Source organism: Phyllostomus hastatus, unplaced genomic scaffold (genome assembly GCF_019186645.2).
Source record: "Phyllostomus hastatus isolate PE091 unplaced genomic scaffold, TTU_PhHast_1.1 phas_scaffold_387, whole genome shotgun sequence".
Classification (NCBI taxonomy): Eukaryota; Metazoa; Chordata; class Mammalia; order Chiroptera; family Phyllostomidae; genus Phyllostomus; species Phyllostomus hastatus.
Genome location: NW_025334027.1, coordinates 1,926,095 through 1,943,625, shown reverse-complemented (window position 1 = coordinate 1,943,625; position 17,531 = coordinate 1,926,095). Strand labels below are relative to the sequence as shown.

The 17,531-nt window shown below is 49.4% G+C and overlaps 1 protein-coding gene across 2 annotated transcripts in view; it reads left to right on the top strand.

The window, feature by feature from the left end:
• The first annotated feature begins 5,551 nt into the window (after positions 1–5,551).
• The window catches only part of MED15 (mediator complex subunit 15), a 54,665-nt gene continuing 42,685 nt past the window's right edge, over positions 5,552–17,531 (top strand). For both annotated transcript variants that reach the window (XM_045819754.1, XM_045819753.1), the window contains exon 1: positions 5,552–5,710. In XM_045819754.1, the coding sequence (XP_045675710.1) occupies positions 5,643–5,710 (68 nt within the window). In that variant the 5' untranslated portion in view covers positions 5,552–5,642. The remainder of the gene's footprint in view (positions 5,711–17,531) is intronic.

Sequence of the window (17,531 nt, the reverse complement as noted above, 5' to 3'; positions counted from 1 at the left end):
AGATCATCATCTCAATATGCCACGGTTGTGGGTTTGGTTCCTCCTTAGGTACATGCAAGAATCAACTGATGAATGTATGAATGAGTGGAACAACAAATTGGTGCCTCTCTCTCTCTCTCTCTCTCCTCTCTCTCTTCCTCTGTCTTTAAAATCAATTTCAAAAAAGTGAAGACAAAAAAAAGAAAAGCCCTGACTGGTGCACTCAGTGGATTGAGTGCCTGCCTGCGAACAAAAAATCACCGGTTTGATTCCCAGTCAGGGCACATGCCTGCGTTTCAGGTCGGGTTCCCAGTTGGGAGCATGTGAGAGGTCACTGATAGATGTATTTGATGTATGTCTCACACATCAATGTTTCTCTCCCTCTCTCCTTCCCTTCCTCTCTCTAAAATAAATAAAGAAATAAATAGTCTAAAAAAAAAGGCAGTACAGCAGAGGATATTTATTGCAACATATTGTCAATTGTGAAAAAGTGAATGTCCATGAACTCTGGTGTACTGGTACGGTGGAATGACCTGTGGCGGGTGATCTAGGGGCTGTGATGTAGCAATAGCTCTTATTAAGTGACAAGAACAAATTGTTAAAAGATACATAGTATAATGTTTATGTAAGAAACAACCAAAGCTTTGAGGACTGAAGCCATCCACAACCTCCAGCTCACTGTTTCCATCAAGATGATTTCTTATGATGCCATGATGTTCCAATAGGATTGTATATGGGAGGATAAAGTTGCAAATAACTGTACTGTTTCTTTCAGGAACTTCCTGAGAATCTATTTATCTGAACAACAGGCTACTCAGCTAGTGACCATCAGAGCGTATAGTCCCATCTCAGAATAATGGAGAGCTCTACACTGAGTATCTTCAAGACCTGTTCACTCTTCAGGGCTGCTTCCAATCCGTCTGTTGACAGGAGAGACCTGGTTCTTCTTGCTGGCGCATGTAAAGAATTACATATTAGCAAATCTAGTAGTATGTCATCAGTTTCTTAGTGGCCTGTTCCCATGAAAGAGAACAGGACTGGGTAGAGTAGGGAGTGAAAGGCAAAGTTTCAGGGCAAAGCAGGGTGAGAAAAGCAAGAGAGGCTGAAGACCAGGGTGGCGAGCCCCTGGGCAGCCTGAGGCCGGGTGGCCAGGGGCCCTGTGGCCCAGGAGCCAAGAGCACTCTGAGCCCCGGCGGGGGGCGGGGGGGGCGGGGGGGGGAGAGTGAGTTCTTTGTTCTCAGGACTTATATAGTTGGTGGGGTAGAAGGAAAAAAAGTTACATATTAATTAACGGGTAAATGTGGTGCCAGCTTTCCTGGGGGAATCTGACTACCCAAACTTAGGTATGTGTGGGGGTCTGTTAACTTGAATCCTTATCTTGCTCCAGACTCCATTTGGTCATCTTGTTGTAAAACAAATACGTGACAGGAGGCAGTTAATTAAAATTTGGGGCACTTTCCGAAGTTATTTATGGGCTCCTTCTGTAAGCATCAGGGACTCCCTCATAAAACAGATAGTGACCAGAGGTAGGATATTAACCAAAGTTGTTTTATGGGGTCTTTCTTTGGGCACTGGGGACCTTCTCCCACATTCAGGCCTTGGGATGAAAGCACAGTTTCAAGGCTTTCTTGTGATGTTGGAACACCTGGCAATATTATCAGACCAGGCTCAGGACTGCTGAGTTAGCATGTGAGACTTGTCTCCTTCCTCCTCCCTGACTCGGTTTACTATTTATTCTACCTAACTGGTAAAAGGCATTTCCTGGTAACCAGAGTGCTAACTGCTGGCCAGTGACAGTATTGCAGCCTCAGAGTTCTTCCTATGCTGTCTCCTGCCTCACCTCCATCACTCCTGAAGTACTCTGTCAGGAGCTGTGCCCAATTATAATCAGGCTCCAATATTGAAGGACCCACCGCCAAAGCCTTATAAATGCAGGGTGGAGCAAAAGTATGTTTACAGTTGTTCACATGGAAAATAATATAATAATTAGTTAATAATAATGTAAGAATGAACTCTGTGTCTCATGTACTCAAAACTATAAACCTACTTTTGCCCCACCCTGTATAAACATCCCGCCTCCCACACAATTCCATTTTCACCCACACAAAATCAATAATCATTTCTTTTTTTAAAAAGATTTTATTTATTTACTTTTAGAGAGCGGGGAGGGGAGGACAAAGAGAGGGAGAGAAATACCAATGTGAGAAAGAAACATCGACTGGTTGGTTGCCTCTTGCACGTCCCCAACCGGTGACCTGGCCTGCAACCCAGGCAGGTTCCCTCACTGGGAACCTCACTGGTGATCTTTAGGTTTCCGGATGGCGCCCAACCCACTGAGCCACACTAGTTAGGGCAACAATAATTTCTTAATACCATCAAATAGTCAAGTGATCACATTTCCCAATTATCCTCCGTGTGTCTTGCCTTGTTACTTTTGAAGTTTATTTGAATCCAGATCTAAACAAGGACCTCACATTGCCGACAGTTGGGATGCCTCTAAAGTCTCTTTTAATCTTTGGGTGCTCCTTTGTCTTGTATTCTTCTTCTTGTTGAAGCAACTGGGTCCTTTGTCCTGTGGCCTCACCCAGGCTAAAGTTCACAGTTTATAATGTGACAACCACTGGCGGGTATGCAAAATGCTCTCTCTGAATAAGATTTACAATGTTCAGTTCTTTGTAAAGTTCCTACCATGTATTGCTTTCAGAAGCATTAACTGCTCCCCACCTCCATACACATAAGTGATTAAAGGCTCCAGGCCAAACACAGTAAAGGGGTTACATCCAGCAGGTGCTAGGATGGAAGGAGGGGCAGGTCAGCATCCTCCACAAACAGAGCACCAAAGCAAGGAGGGGGATCAGAGGGGGATCCCACATGAGGCTGAAGGGAGAGAGCCAGAGCCTCAAAAAGCATGAGCAAGGCTCTCTAGAGGGACGCTTTATCTGCCAGGATGCTTCCAATTCCCGCCTCCTACAGGGCCCAGGATGGTATCCACAAAATGTGTGGCCACAGTAGCCTGCAGGAACCAGCAAAATGGAGACAACCTCAAATGGTGTGGGATACAGGTCAGGCTTCAGCTTCCTCGATAATTCCTTCTCAGGGTCTAAACCACCTTCTCAGGGCTCAAGACTGGAGATACCAGGAGGGCCTGCAGGTGTCAAGAGAGTACAGCTTCCTTTCAGGATTGACTTTCCTGTGGCTACCCTCTCTTTTGGAGGCCAGGAGGTCTGTAGCGGTTTCTACCTCCCTCTACTTCCCTGGACACACTAACCACTGCCCAGGGCATCATTACCTCTGGGCCCCAAATGAAGGGACAAGTAGAAATAGAGCTCTGGAGTAAACACCAAAGGGGGAAACACTTCTTTTTATCCTGATGACAGAGGCTCCAGGCCTCTGTCTCTTTGGAAATCTGTGTGTTTGTTTCTCTATGGGCCTTCCTAGAACCAGAGCACAGAAAGGGTAGAGTCATACTGGTGACTCTCTTAACACTCGCAGTTGGTTTGGACATGATGTCCACCCTTTCTGCCTGGAAGCCCCAGGGAGTCTAATTTCCCAGAGAGTTTGGCAGAGTTAAGTGGCTTTGCCAATGAGATTATACGAGGCCAATATTTTCCATAAATTGCTGAACGGAGGAATCTTCAGAGCCAAGGATCTAAATAACAAAATGCATCTGAAGTCATACTTAATATAGGAAACTCTGCCGTTACAGCTTTCCAATATATGATTCACAGAGAAATACTTACATGTCAGATTTAAAATGTGCAAGAAAAAAACAATTTTAAAAGGATAGAGAAAAAGTGCAGGAGAGTGGTGATGGTGGTACAGCCTTATGAATATGTGAAGACACTAAAATTACACTGAATTGTGCACTTTAAAAGGGTGAATTATATTTCAATTTTTACAAATGTGCTAGAGGGATACAGATAAGGTGATGAACCATTCAGGTTGGCCTTGGACTGAGGAGGTTACAGGGATGCAGGACATTCAGAGCTAAAATTGGGAGAGTCCTGGGCAAGCCAGGACAAGTTGATCACAAAGATACAGAGGTTTTTTTTAAGATTTTATTTATTTATTTTTAGAGAGAGGGGAAGGGAGGGAGACAGAGAGGGAGAGAAACATCAATGTGTGGTTGCCTCTCATGTAGCCACCACTGGGGACCTGGCCTGCAACCCAGGCATTGCCCTGACTGGGAATCGAACTGGCCACCCTTTGGTTTGCAGACCCACGCTCAATCCACTGAGCCACACCAGCCAGGGCTGGGTTTTTTTTTTTATGTTTTTATTTTTTTAAGATTTTATTTATTTATTTTTAGAGAGGGAAGGGAGGGGAAAAAAGAGAGAGAGAAACATCAATGTGCGGTTGCTGGGGGCTGTGGCCTGCAATCCAAGCATGTGCCCTGACTGGGAACTGAACCTGTGATGCTTTGGTTCGCAGCCCACACTCAATCCACTGAGCTATGCCAGCCAGGGCTTATTATTATTATTATTATTATTATTATTATTTTTAATTATCTTCAGGAGAATGAGAGTAAAAAAGTTTGAAGATGTGAACAGCTCTCCTATCAACACAAGACCTGAAAACTTGTAGGCAAGGGGGCCCCTCTGGGGAAGTTGCTCACTTCCTCCTCTCCCAGTTCTCCCAGTCCACACTCCCCACCCCAATCCCCTGCCTGGGGTACAGGGGCAGCGTGTGTACACAGTCCATCCTGGAACTGCCATTTACTTGACACCAGTAGGTGCCAGTTCACACTTTTTGAGGTCCATATTGGTTACCGTCCCCTTAGCATTTGTGAACCATCTAGGCTCTAGACTTTTGTCACCTGTCCTCCTTCCCCAGGGGCACAGACAAGGGCCCCATAAAGATTAAAATCTTTAATCTGGCAGAACTCTTATCCTTCTAAAAGGCTCCTCCATCCCCCTCCACCCAGCCTCCATCTGACACGTCTCCTCCCAGCAAGTCTGAATGCATCCAGGCACCAACCAGGATCTGGGCTGTGTTCTCCATGAACAGGACATGGCTGTTGGGCCAAACAGGTAAGCCCATGTCTAAAAATTAATAAATGTGGATTTGGTTCCTTACATCCCCAACCTCTACAAAATACTGCCATTGGTGGAATATGAGATTTCAAGAGTCTAACGGAGGTAAGAAGCAATGATGAATGTCTATCTGGTCACTCTTATACGGTGCTGGAAGGCAGTCGCAGGAAGGCAGGGCCCAAACCATGTGGGCATAGTACCTGGCACCCAGTAGGTGCTGATAAATAGCTGATAAACCATCTCTCCACTGCATCAGCTATAACTACTTGGTAGCTTCGTGCGGCACCCTCGACGGGTGCAGATCTTCCGCGCCTGCTGAGACAGCACCAGTAGCATCGCGCAGTCCGCTGTCATCAGCTTGCAGTACTTGGTGTCCCCTCCTCGCGTGACAGTCGCGCTGGGAGAGGTGCACATGGCTCGAGGGACTCCGGCGATGCCGAGGACATCCCCGAGCGACCGAAACTCCATTTCCCACAGGCCCGCACGCGCAACTCCATTTCCCACAATTCCCGCTCCTCTTCCGGCGTGGCTGAGGAGCCGTGGACGGCTTCCGGGTTTGGGCCTGGCGCTCCGGTGTTGTCGGTGGTGGCGGCCGAGTGGGACACGGGAGGTGGGAGCTGGGGGACCGGCATGGACGTTTCGGGGCAGGAGGCAGACTGGCGGAGCGCCGCCTTCCGGCAGAAGTTGGTCAGTCAAATGTGAGTAGGGGCTGGAGCGGAGGGCGCGATCGCTGGACCTTTCCCTTCAGCCCCCCCATCCTGGCTGGCGAGGCCCTGGCGGGACCCGCGGGACACTTAGGGCGCCGGGACCCGCGGGGGCTCGAGGGTGCCCGGAGGCCGAAAGCGTCGGGGACCCGTGTGAGTGCCACGGCGCCGCCCTCCTCCTGCGGTCCTCTCTGTTCTCGGCGGACAGAGACTGCTTGTTAGCGTTCCTGGGGCCGAACTATGAAAACCATAGAGCCTTGGCTTATGAGTCATCGTCTTGAGCTTTCTTACTCGTCGCGTGTGTGCTTTGGGTGCAGGCTTTCCCCTGCTTTGAATCACACTGCATAAGAAAAAGAAATAAGGCAGCTCATAGTGGCTTTAGCAGGTCAGAGTACTTTGTGATTTCTCTTCCTGAAAAGCGTATCAGGGTAAGAGAAAGATTGGAAGGGGTGTATATAAGATGGGGTTGCGAGGCTAGCTACTTGGGCCGTGGTCGGCGGGGACTGAGGATCTGCGGGTGTCGCCGGCGGGATCCCCCACCCCACGCCGCCTCCGCCTCTCCCCCTCGCCCCCCAGAGTGGACTTTCCCGAAGGGCGACAGGAAGAAGCTGTCAGGAAACCAACGTCGATTGGGAGGAGGGAGTGAAGAGCTAGGGTTAGTGGCTCATCCTCGCAGTCTCAGTTGTTGCACCCCTCAGTGCAGGGGCTGCCGTGCACCCTAGGCTTCACCCTAACGGAACTGCAGCTCCTCACCCCGCACTGCTTGTTTCATTTAGTCTTTTACTGAGCTTACTGGCATGTCGTGCTAGCCACAGATTTGCCTGAGACAGCTCCTGCCCTCAGGGAACATAGGACCATAAAGAAACAGTTACAATGCAGCCTTTCTCCCAGGGGAAGAATTGACAGTTGCCTTGAGCAGTCCAGGAGCAGTCTTGTGAAGCTGATGAATAAGCTAAGTCCGAAAAAGACAAGCAGGAGTATGGCGGGCCATCATTCCAAGCTAAGGAGTGGGGAAGGGTGAGCACTCACTGCATGGAAGATATTGCTGTAGGCTGAGAGTTCTGGGGCTTGAGGATTAGCAGGTTCAGCAGATGATCGTGGAATGAAGGTGAGCAGGTGCTGACACGTTAGTGCTGTGCTAAGGAGCCAAGCCTGTGTTGGCATGTGGCCTGCTTTGAAGTAGTGAAATGCCGGAGTTAGAAAGATTCCTTGAGTCCCAGGAGATGGATCAAGAACAGAGGAGAGAGACCAGTTAGGCCATTAGGAGTTTTGAGCTCTTGGGCTTTGGAGACCTGTCATTCTTCATGCCTGTATTTCCACTGTTAGATCACTGCCTGTCACATGGCTCCATAGAGTGGTTGTGGAATGACCTAACCAGGCAAGAGATGATAAAGGTCTCCATTATATGGTGGTAGAAACTGAAAGGGGAAGGCGATTCCAGAGAAAGGGGAGAGCAAGCACTGACAGTCATCCTTGATGACTAACTGGATGGAGGGGGTGGGGCACAGCCATGTGGAAGGAAGGAAGTGGGGTGGAATGCTGGGGAACCTCTACGGCAGTGGGAGGAGTGGGGGCTGTAGAAGCAGTGGCTCTGGGCACTGCTCTGGAATAGTCTGGGGACAAATCTGCAGATACTGCAGAAGCAGTGAACAGTGTTTTGTGTTTGGTTTGCTTTGGCTTGGCTTGGCTTGGCTTTGATGTACTGGAGTTGTTTGCAGAGGATGGCCCACTTCAGGGCTCTAGCAAGAAACGCCCTCAGGCAAAAGTGTCCTTTGTAGGAAAGCCCAGAATTTAAGAACAGGAAGAATGAGTTGCAATCAAAGACAGTGGGGAGGGTGGGAGAGTGTCAGAGGGCTGGGAGGGTGATTGTAGGGTTTCTGGGTGTCAGGGACTGACTGGATACCTCATAATTCAGCTTCCTTTTGCTTCCAGGAAAACTAAGTTCTTTCCACCCTCCACCCCCCATCGCTGCTTGTGTGTTTGTTTTCTATTGCTGCCGTAACAAGTTATCACAAATAGAGCATCTGAGAACAACATACATTTATTATCTTACAGTTTCTGAAGGTTAGAGGTCTAGGGAGGCTCAGCTGAGTCTTCTGCCTAGGGTTCTCACAGGGCTGGAATCAAGATGTCGGCAGGGGTGCTTTTCTTCCTGGGAAGTCTGCGGTAGAATTTGCTTTCAGGCTCATTCGGGTTGCTGGCCAGGGTTGGTTCCGTGCAGTTGTAGGACTGAGGTGTCCTCATTCCTCACTGTTCGTTAGCCAGGGGTCAGCCTTCAGTCCTGGAGGCTGCCTGTATTCCTCAGAATTTCTGTGCGGCCCCCTCCGGCGAGGGTGGGCTCTTCTGCGCACTCTCTGACTCCAGCCAGAGAAAGTTCCCTACTAAAGGCTCAGATTAGGTTGGACCCGCTGCGATAATCCAAGATGATGTCCAATAATCCAGGATGAAGTCCCTGTTCTGATATCTGAAACCTTAATTGCATCTGGAAAAGTCCCTTCTGCTGAGGAATGTAGCATATTCACAGGTTCCTGGGACGAGGGCATGGACATTTTGGGGGAGTTCTTCTCCCTTCCACTGGCACGAGCAGCTCCAAAGGCTGTCTTCCCAACGTGACCTGGGTGTGCTCGGTTCTCGGATCTGTGTTCTCTCTTGGGTTCCCTTTGAAAGTTGTGATTCTTGGTGCCTTGGGCTATTGTGTTCCCGGGGTTAAGTGAGAGGACTTGGGTTAGGATACTTGACATATTGTTCTGATTTTTTTTTTCAGTGTTTATGCTGTTGTTTAAGAGTTGGCCATTTCGGGAAACGTTTTGAACCCAAGTAATTTATAGTTGAGTGAGGTTAAAAAGAAAGCATAGTGAAGAACTGAGAAGTTTCCAGGAAGGGAGAGCATCTGATAGCTGGCTCGCTGGCTCTGCCTCGCTCTTGAATAGCTACCCAGGGAGTAATGCTTCAGAGCACAGACCAAATAAACTAGCCTCCCAACTCCCACTGAGAAAAAGCAGTTTTGAGTTGGGGCTGGTTAGGAGAGTCCTCACAGGTACTCTCTAGTGCAGTCCCTTCTCAGCCCTCCACGGCCTCTACCTCATCTGGGTCCATCCTGGACTGCCGTCTGCCTCCCTCCCTCCCTCTCCCCTGCCCTGCTGAAACCGTAGCAGTGACTTTTCATGGTTTTAGGACAACTCTAGATGACGCACTCTCCCAGTCCCTCACCCTGGCCTGGCCTAGCCACGTCCTCTTATACCCCGCACCCTGTTCCAGCCCCTCTGGTCTTTCAGCTTCTTGAACATTCCAAGTTTTTTCTTTGTTCTCTCTTTAAACAATGTATTATCAAGTATTTAAGTCAATATTTGACAGTGGATAGACTTCCCCACATTATATTTATGACTAGTTCCTTTTCTTCATTTATGTGTCTGCTGAAATAACAAATTCTCAGGACCCTTTCCTGCCCACCTTGCCCAAAATGGGTCTCGTATGTTGTATCTCAGCCCCTTGTAGTTTTGCATAGGACCCCAGTCCTCTGGAGCATGGCACCTGGTGTGTAAAACACTTGTTGAAGAGTACAAGAGCATTTTCCTGGGTCTGCACACCCCTCTCTCATCTGACAGTGGCCTTCTTTACCTGTGCCATTGCGCATTGTGACGCTCTGGAACCCCACTTTCTCCACTTGTTAGCCAAGTGACCTTGGCAACACTCTTGACCTTTCTGGATCATCTCCCTCATCTATGAAAAGAGAGAAGTCCGATGTGTCATGGGGCAGATGGGAGGGAAAATGAAGAGACCCCTGCTGGACCCCTAGCAGAGGCTTTGGGACTCAGTGTCACATTCTTTTTTCTTTTTTTTTTTTTAATTGTTGTTCAAGTACAGTTTTCTGTCTTTTACCCCCATCCCAGCCAGCTCTCCCTTAGTGTCACATTTTTGGTGCCTCTTCCCTGGGCCCTTGCAGAAGTAGGAGCCTTGGATGATAAAGGTGAACCCCCTGAGCCTGGTTAGGGAAATTGATGACCCTTAAAGGAGCCTGTGGGGAGGGTAGCTGTGAGACTGTCATTGGGTTCATCTCCGCTCTTTGTTGAACTCCCACTCTCTGCAGGACCCCTGGAGAAGTCCCCCCTTACAGCTCCTGAGCTGGTCGCTGGGGGCAGTGGGTCTTCCCTGTGGGGTTTTCCGGTTAGTGTTGAGCACGTGTCTGGTCTGTAGGCCCCTGGAGAGCAGGCGTGTGTGAGTAGTGACCAGCACGTGCCTGATAGAGGGTAGGTAAACCATTAGTGCATGAAAGGACTTCATTAGTCATTTCTTCCCAACTCTTTTTCTACCACCTTATCCTTGAAGCTTTTATGCCTCCCGTCCTTCAGTACAGCTGATTCCACATGTAGGCCTGGAATAAATAAATGTCTGTTGGGCTGAACAGATTGCAGAGGGGAGGAGACTCTGAGGGGAGGGCAGCCCTGTCCCAGGGTGCTAGTCGAATGCTAGGAGGGGCTCAGGGAACATGGAGTGGAGTCACAGCAGACAGGGTAGCCACCTCTTCTGGCAAAGAGCCCAAAAGAGATGTGAGCTCCAGGTTGAGGATTTAGGAGATGCAGAGATTTTAGTTCAGGCTGTGAGGATAAAGCCAAGTACTATATAGCCAGAAACAAAAACAAAGCAAAACACACACAAAAAACAACAAAAAAACCTCCCAAACCAGACAAAAACCCCCAGAGGAAATAAAGAATAACCTGCACGGCAACTTGCAAGGGCCTGGAGTGGCCTTCAGAGGGTGGGGGGTGCCCTGAGACCTCATGTCCAGACCTTGCCCGTGAGCTGTGGTCCCTGCCCTGGGCAGAAGCCAGTGTCTTGGCCCCGCGTTTTCTGGGGCTTGTCCCACTCAGGCCCCCCAGCAGCCTGGTGCCTTCCTGGTGTGATTCTGGCCCTTGTTTTCCTGCTGCGCCCTGCTGCTTTCTTTGTAGCCTCGTTGAAGTCTAAATGCCTAGGCTGGTTTCTGTGTATGACCCACTGCTGGGATGTCTGCTCCCTGAGGGTAGGGGCCCTGTGTGATCACCTTCAAGCCCCAGTGCCCCTGATGGCAACCAGGAAGCAATTGTCGAGACACTGGCTTCAGCATTCTGACCCTTGGCTCCCTACTGCCTCTAGACCAGGAGTGAGTGACCTGAGGGGACGAAGTCCTCAGTCACGTAGCTGCTCTGGAGTCTGGGGCTTTCTCAACAGCAGCAACAACAGCACTGACATGCAGTGGGCGTGCTGTGCCAAGCCCTGTGCAGGTGTTGACACGTTAGTTCATTGATTCTTCATGCTTGCCATGCCAGTAGATGCACTTCTCACTCCCATTTTTAAGACGAGGAAACAGGCATAGAAAAGAGGCCACGGCTGCTTGTAAAAGTCATACTCTGCACTTTATGCATGAGTGTTTGCTGAGCTGTAGCAGGACAGGAGAGGCAAACCACTGTTTAATCTTTGAAAGAGAGAGGTCATACCTTTTGGAGGGTAGAGGGGCAATGGCACCTGGAAGATAACCCAAGCCCGTGGCATTGGAAGAGTGGGCTAGAGGAGTCTGCTGCCGGTGGGCATCCTCTTGGCAATTTTAGCAACTCCCCGAGGGTCATTGGGCCCCAAACAGTGACTGGCCCTCCAGCAATTGCAGGTGGGGCTATGGAAAGCAGTGCTGTCTCCTGTTCTTCGGCACAGCACCGCTGCCTCAGCACAGCAAGCCCCTGCAGGGCTACGGCCTCCACACAGGCTGCAGCTAGTCCCCAGACTCCACCAGCCCCTTTTTGTAGGTGACCCCACCCACCTACCACAGCTGCAGCCCTTATGTCTGTTCCTGACCAGAGTCTTTCTTTCAACTGCTTATGTCTTTCTTGAGGAGGTGGCTGTGGCTAGTCCAGAACCCATGTTATCTGGTAGGAAGGACCATGGCCACATGATTATCCATCACAAAGGACAAGGGGGCACCTGCCCCCTTTAAAGCATTCCTTAGAGTAATAATGTTGGTTACATATCCAGAAGGTACTTTTTTTAAAAGAAGGGACATTTTTAAAGGAATTCCAATGAATTTTTAAAAATTCAAAATGGAAAGTTTAAATCATAAACCTAAGTAGTATAGTTTAAAGACCTCATGCCCATGTACCCACCACTCTGCTTTGAATGAGCAACTCTTGCTTCATGGATTCTGCCCCCGCCCCCAAATATTTTGATGCTCAGAGTGTGTGAGTGGCCGCTCAGTGCCTGTGGGTCCAACTCTGAGCCCGGCCGCCTTCCCCTGGGTCTGCTCCTGCCTGCCTACCTGCCTGCCCACCCACCCTACCTACCATGCTGTGTTGCCCAGGGACCCTCACAGGAGCCCAGCTCTTTCTCACTCTAGCTGCCCTGCATCCTGTTGGTTCCCCTGCCTAGAGATTCTTCCCGAAGCTGAGTGCCACAGCCTCGTCCTACTCACTTTCCAAGGACACTGGGCCTCCAACTGCCCCCTGCTTTTTATTTAGAATGCCTCAGGCCGTATGGGTTCATGAATCAGAGTCGGTCCCTGTCTCACCAGCAGTGCCATGGCCCTGTCAGGCTCTGTGGTGATAGTGGGTTAAACCAAATGGCGTTCGCTTCAGAGTTTAAAGCTGTGGCACTTCACAACTGAAGACACAGGCATCCTTACAAGCTGCCGCTGGAGCACATAAATTAGGTCATTTTTCTGGAAGGCTGTTTGGCAATCTGTTTATCCCAGTAACCTTAAAATGTTCCTTTCCTTCAGCATTTCCTCCAAGGCTCTTAGCAGGAGCGTTCAAAGTCTGGTGGTGATGAGGCTGCTCGTCTCCACATCACGTCTGGAGCAGGGCCGGGGAGACAAGCCCACACTGGGAGCTGGGTCCGACTAGTTGTTGCAGCTGCAGATGGTAGGCTTGGTGCTGCCGTGAGAGAGGACGTGAGCGATCCTCCATAACACGCCGCTATTGAGAAGAACACATTAGCAAGTAGGACACCATGGTGCAGGCTGAATTTTGTTAAATAGATGTCTTTAGCTGGCTATCTGATTTTAATTTTCTTCGTAATTTTAGTACATATATATATATATATATATATATGCATGTATTTTTGTTAATAAACACGCATCCTTTTGTAATCAGAAACCTTGTGAAGATGAGATGCGGTGGCTGCAGTCACAGACAGCTTCCATAGGTGGCAAGTCACCATGTGCTCTTTTAGCAGGGTACGTCCTCTCTCACCTGGGTGCCTGCCTGCACAACCTTCTTAAGACAATTCTATCTTTTCCATCCCTGCTAAGAAGCATTCTCCTTTCAATCTGAAATCGTCCCTCCAGCTGGCACTCCCTCTGTGCTAGTGCGAGAGCTCCAGAATGCTCCCTGCTCCGTGCCCTGCCCTCTAGTCACCATTACAGCTGGTTCTCCCACTGTCATTCTTTCCCTTCCCTGTTGGAGGTTTGGCCATGGCCTCATCCCTTCCTCGTGGGATGATGGCTCAACCCACTGAGGTTCCTACTTCCTCTTGAGTTTGTAGAGCCTTCATTGGCTGCATCCTGGCATGAAATGAAGAGATGAACTCTTTTTTGCTATTTTTACACTCATTGTTATTATTATTTCTCTTTGCCAACAACATTATAAATTCCTTGAGTGTAGGAGCTGGTCTCACACCCCCACATCTCATTTAGCTCCTCGCATGGCTTAGATGAGGTGCGCACAGTAATTGCAGGTAGGGTTGTAGGAAGCAGTGCGGCCTTCTGTTCTTGCAGCCTGCCATGGCTTTGTTCATTAGCGCTACCTGAACACTAAGCTGCTTCTCCTTCCCAGCCTTTTTCTTTTTTAATTGAGACATTTGTTTAAAGATAAAGGGGAATCCAGGCTGATTCTAGATGGTTCTGTTTAGCAGATAAGCAGATGAGTACCCCGTCTCAGAGAACAAAGAGGGATGGACTAGGTGGAATCCTTCTGAAACCCACCATGAGGGGGGCGTTTCCCTCCACTTTAATAACGAATCTTCTTTCTAACCTAGTGGGGGCTTGTTAATAAAGGTCTCGATTGAATTAGTTACGCATCTCAGGGTGGATTTAGGGCACTGAGCCTTTGGAAAAGACATTTGACTTCTCTCAGTTCCAGTTCTCCTTACTTTGAGCTTTGTATTTCAAGAATGTTTTAAACCTAACAGAGTTGCAAGGACAGAAGAGAAGGCTCGGGCACACCCTTCCCTCCCATTCACCGATTGTCTCACAAATGCCTTCCTGGGGCTCCTGTTTGATGAATGGCAGCCAATGATTGTTCTTCCTGCTTCTGGACCCTTTGTCCCCACAGGGTCTCTGCGTGGGAATCTGCTTAGAGGGATGGGGCCAGGTGGGAACAGGTGAGGTATGACCTAGTTGCTGGTCAGCCTTTGAGCTGAGCCACTTCTTACAGTGTGTGAGAGGGACAGCAAGGCAGGTGAGTGGCGTCCAGGCCAAAACTCCCGGACTAGAAAGGCTCTAGCTTCTGGGGCTCCTGTTCTTTCCAGCCTGTGTACCCCCATTCCTTCCTGTACAGGCTCTGGTGGGTATTGGGAAGCAGTGCTTCTTGATTATGAACTGGCTTATCCCCCTCTCCACTGTCCTTCTGTTCTGCTCCTCTCTCTCCAACTTCCTTTCAGTCCTCATCAGAGGTGACATTTGAGGAAGTGATCTGGCTGCCATGTATGAATGGGGTCCATTATAAAGTAGAAAGAATGCTGGACTTACCACGAGAGGTCCTGATGGATCAGCCTGGGCCCTTCAATCACCATAGGTCTGCTTCGATTCATGCAAGGGAGGACTCACGCCCGTGCAAGCGCTGCCTGTGGAAGTTCTGCCAAATCCCTGCCAGGTGCTCTGTAATAGGAATTCAGGCTTGAGGCCGTTCAAGCCCAAACCCAAGGATGGGGCACAGGCAGGATCCTATAGCCAGGGCTCAAGAGCTCTTGCTTGTTTTACAAAATATTTCTTTACATTAAGTATAACAAACCTACTACAGTGAATGACTTAAGGACATGAATCTTGGGCATGGCAGTGCAAGACGAATGTTCATGCATGTAAATGTCCCCATAGCCACCACCAAGACCTGCATCTTAAACAGGCCTTGCACCCAGCAGGCTCCTCCCTGTGCTTCAGCAGTGCAGACCCTGCCCCACTCTCTGACTTCCCCAGCCATGGAGACATTTGTTCTTAAACTTCCCGTCAGTGGAATCACACTCTGTGCAATCTTGCATCTGACTTCTTTCATTCAGCAGTATGTCTGCGAAATTTATTTTTGTAGGTAGCAATTTTTATTTATGCCTTGTGTCATTACATTGTGTGACTCTACCCTAGATTACTTTCTGTCCTACCCTTGATGGATGTTGGGGTTAGTTCCAGTAGGAGGCTCTGAAGGCTATACTTTCGGGGATCCTTTCTGTAGTTCGTTAGCAGTAGTAGGGTGTTTTGGTTCTGTTTTCTGATGAGTACATGTGGTCACTCTCTGGGCTGTGGACCTGGGGCTGGGTCCAGGGGCATGGCCTCGGCTGCAGCATGGTCTACTGGTTTTTCTAGGTGGTACCAATTTACATTCCCACAGGCCATGTGGGGGAGTTCCGCTTTAGACATCCTTGCCAACACCTCACATTGTCAGGGAACCTGCTGTTATAATGAGTACCCTTGTTGATCTTAATGCACACTCAAATTTGAGACCTGCTAGGTGCAGTGACGACAGGAATGGAAAGAATGATTTGGGAGGGAGAGAAACTGAAGGAAAGAAACTAAAGAATTTGGTGACTGTGCTCGTGTGTGTTGTTGTACATACACGTAGGAGGAAGGGGGAGGAGAAAGACACCAGAAGGAGAAGAGCCCTGATTCTGAGAGGTGGGGTGCAGACAGTGATGTGCAGAATGTGGGGGTGCCAAACCTTCCAAAGGAGAAAAGCCCATCAGCCAGTGGGAGATGCACAGAGCAAATCTGGGAGAGCTGTCAGCTGCAGGAGTGGCATGGGTAGGAAGTCCTCGTCCTCGGGTTGGGGTGGCAGGGGAAGCTGGAGCAGATGGCCCGGGAGGAGGGCTGTGGGGGCAGAGCAGATGTGGCAAAAGGCTGGAGTGAGAGGATCTGGGCACAGGGAAGCCAGTCCCCCAGCTCAGGCCTGGCTCTACCTCCTGTTCTGGTCCGAGTGTTCAGGCCTTGTGGCCGCAGGGCTTCATTCCCTTCCAGATGACACTGTGGGGGCTTTCAAAACAGGAAAGTGTTTCCCCTAATCTCTCTGCCCAGAGATGCCTGTTACTGACTTTCTGATCTATTTCCTCCAGTCCTGTTTTTGTGTGCATATAACTTTATTTGTATGTATTTTGAATATGTAAATACATTTGTATTTCTAAGTGGAATTAAGCTCTGAGTTTAGACTGAGTGGAGACTTTCTCACAGCTTAGGTTGTGTTCGTCTCCTGGGTGGCGTCTGCCTGGGACTGTGTGCCCGCCTCCCAGGCTCCTGCAAGGCAGAGACTGCACATGCACAGCAAGTTGCCTCGCCCGAGGGGCTCTTTCACACAGTCAGGCTCTGTCTGGGAGCTAAGGTCTAGACTGACTTCTAGCTGAGGGCGCAGATTTTTAAAAATTTTTTAGAGGAAGTTATTTCTCTCTTTTTTTAAATAAAAACAACTTTTTAAAATTTATTGATTTTTAAGGTCAGAAAGGGAAAAAGAGAAAGAGACAGACACATCAACATCGATTTGTTTTTTCTCTTTTTGGTTCATTCATTGGTTAATTCTTGTATGTGCCCAGACCAGGGACTGAACCTGCAATATGGTGAATTGGGGCTACTTTCTACCCCACTGAGCTACTCTGCCAGGTAGCTCACTGATTTTAGAGAGAGGCGAAGGGAGGGGGAGAGAGAGGGAGAGAAACATAGATCAGTTGCCTCTCGCATGCACCCGGACTGGGGACTGAACCCACAACCCAGGCATGTGCCCTGACTGAGAATCAGACCCTCACCTTTCAGTTTATGGGGCGACACTCTAACCAACTGAGCCACACCGGCCAGAGCCCAAGGCTGATTTTTTAAAAACATTTATTGGTTACTGCCCCCCAGAGGCCCAGGCTCCTTCAGGCCGAAGGAGGAACTTGCAGTTGCCATGACTCAGCGTGCAGGGCCACTCACTCCCTGTGCGACAGCCCAGACAGCCTCTCTGGGGAGCACTCTGGGAGCTAAACCTCTTCTAGGCTCCCCTGCACAGTCATCTGCCTGCTTGACCTGAGCATTTTACTTACCTTGTTAAAATCTCCATTGTAGACTTTCCCAAACATTCACAGAAGTAGAGTTAATAGAAAACTGTCTCCCAGTTACTTCCAGACGTAGCAGCATATGGCCTCTGGGTCATCTGTCACTCCTCACCTCTTCTTTAAATCGCATCCCAGGCACCATGTGATTTCCAGTGCCCGTACTTGAGTGCAGATCTCTAAGAGATAGAACTTACCTCCTGTGCCCAAATACCACGAAATCACGTGAGATAAGCATTTTATCAAGTTAATGGGTTGGCAGAGAACATCCTTCCCGCGTGCCTGCATGGTGGTGAGTGAGATGTGACTGGGGCTGGATCTGGGGGAAGCCACAGTGGTTCCAGGGCTGGAGCCCAGCAGCCAGTGCCTGGACAGGGTCCAGAGGCCTCTCCAGCCCTGGCCGGGTAGTCCAGTTGGTTGGAGCGTTGTCCCCGTACACCGAAAGGTTGTGGGTTGGATCCCTAGTGGGAGTGCATACAGGAGGCTTTTCTCTCACATCGATGTTTCTCCTTTTCTTTCTCTCCCCTCCTTCCTCTTTCTCTAAAATAAACATATCCTTGGGTGAGGGTTAAAC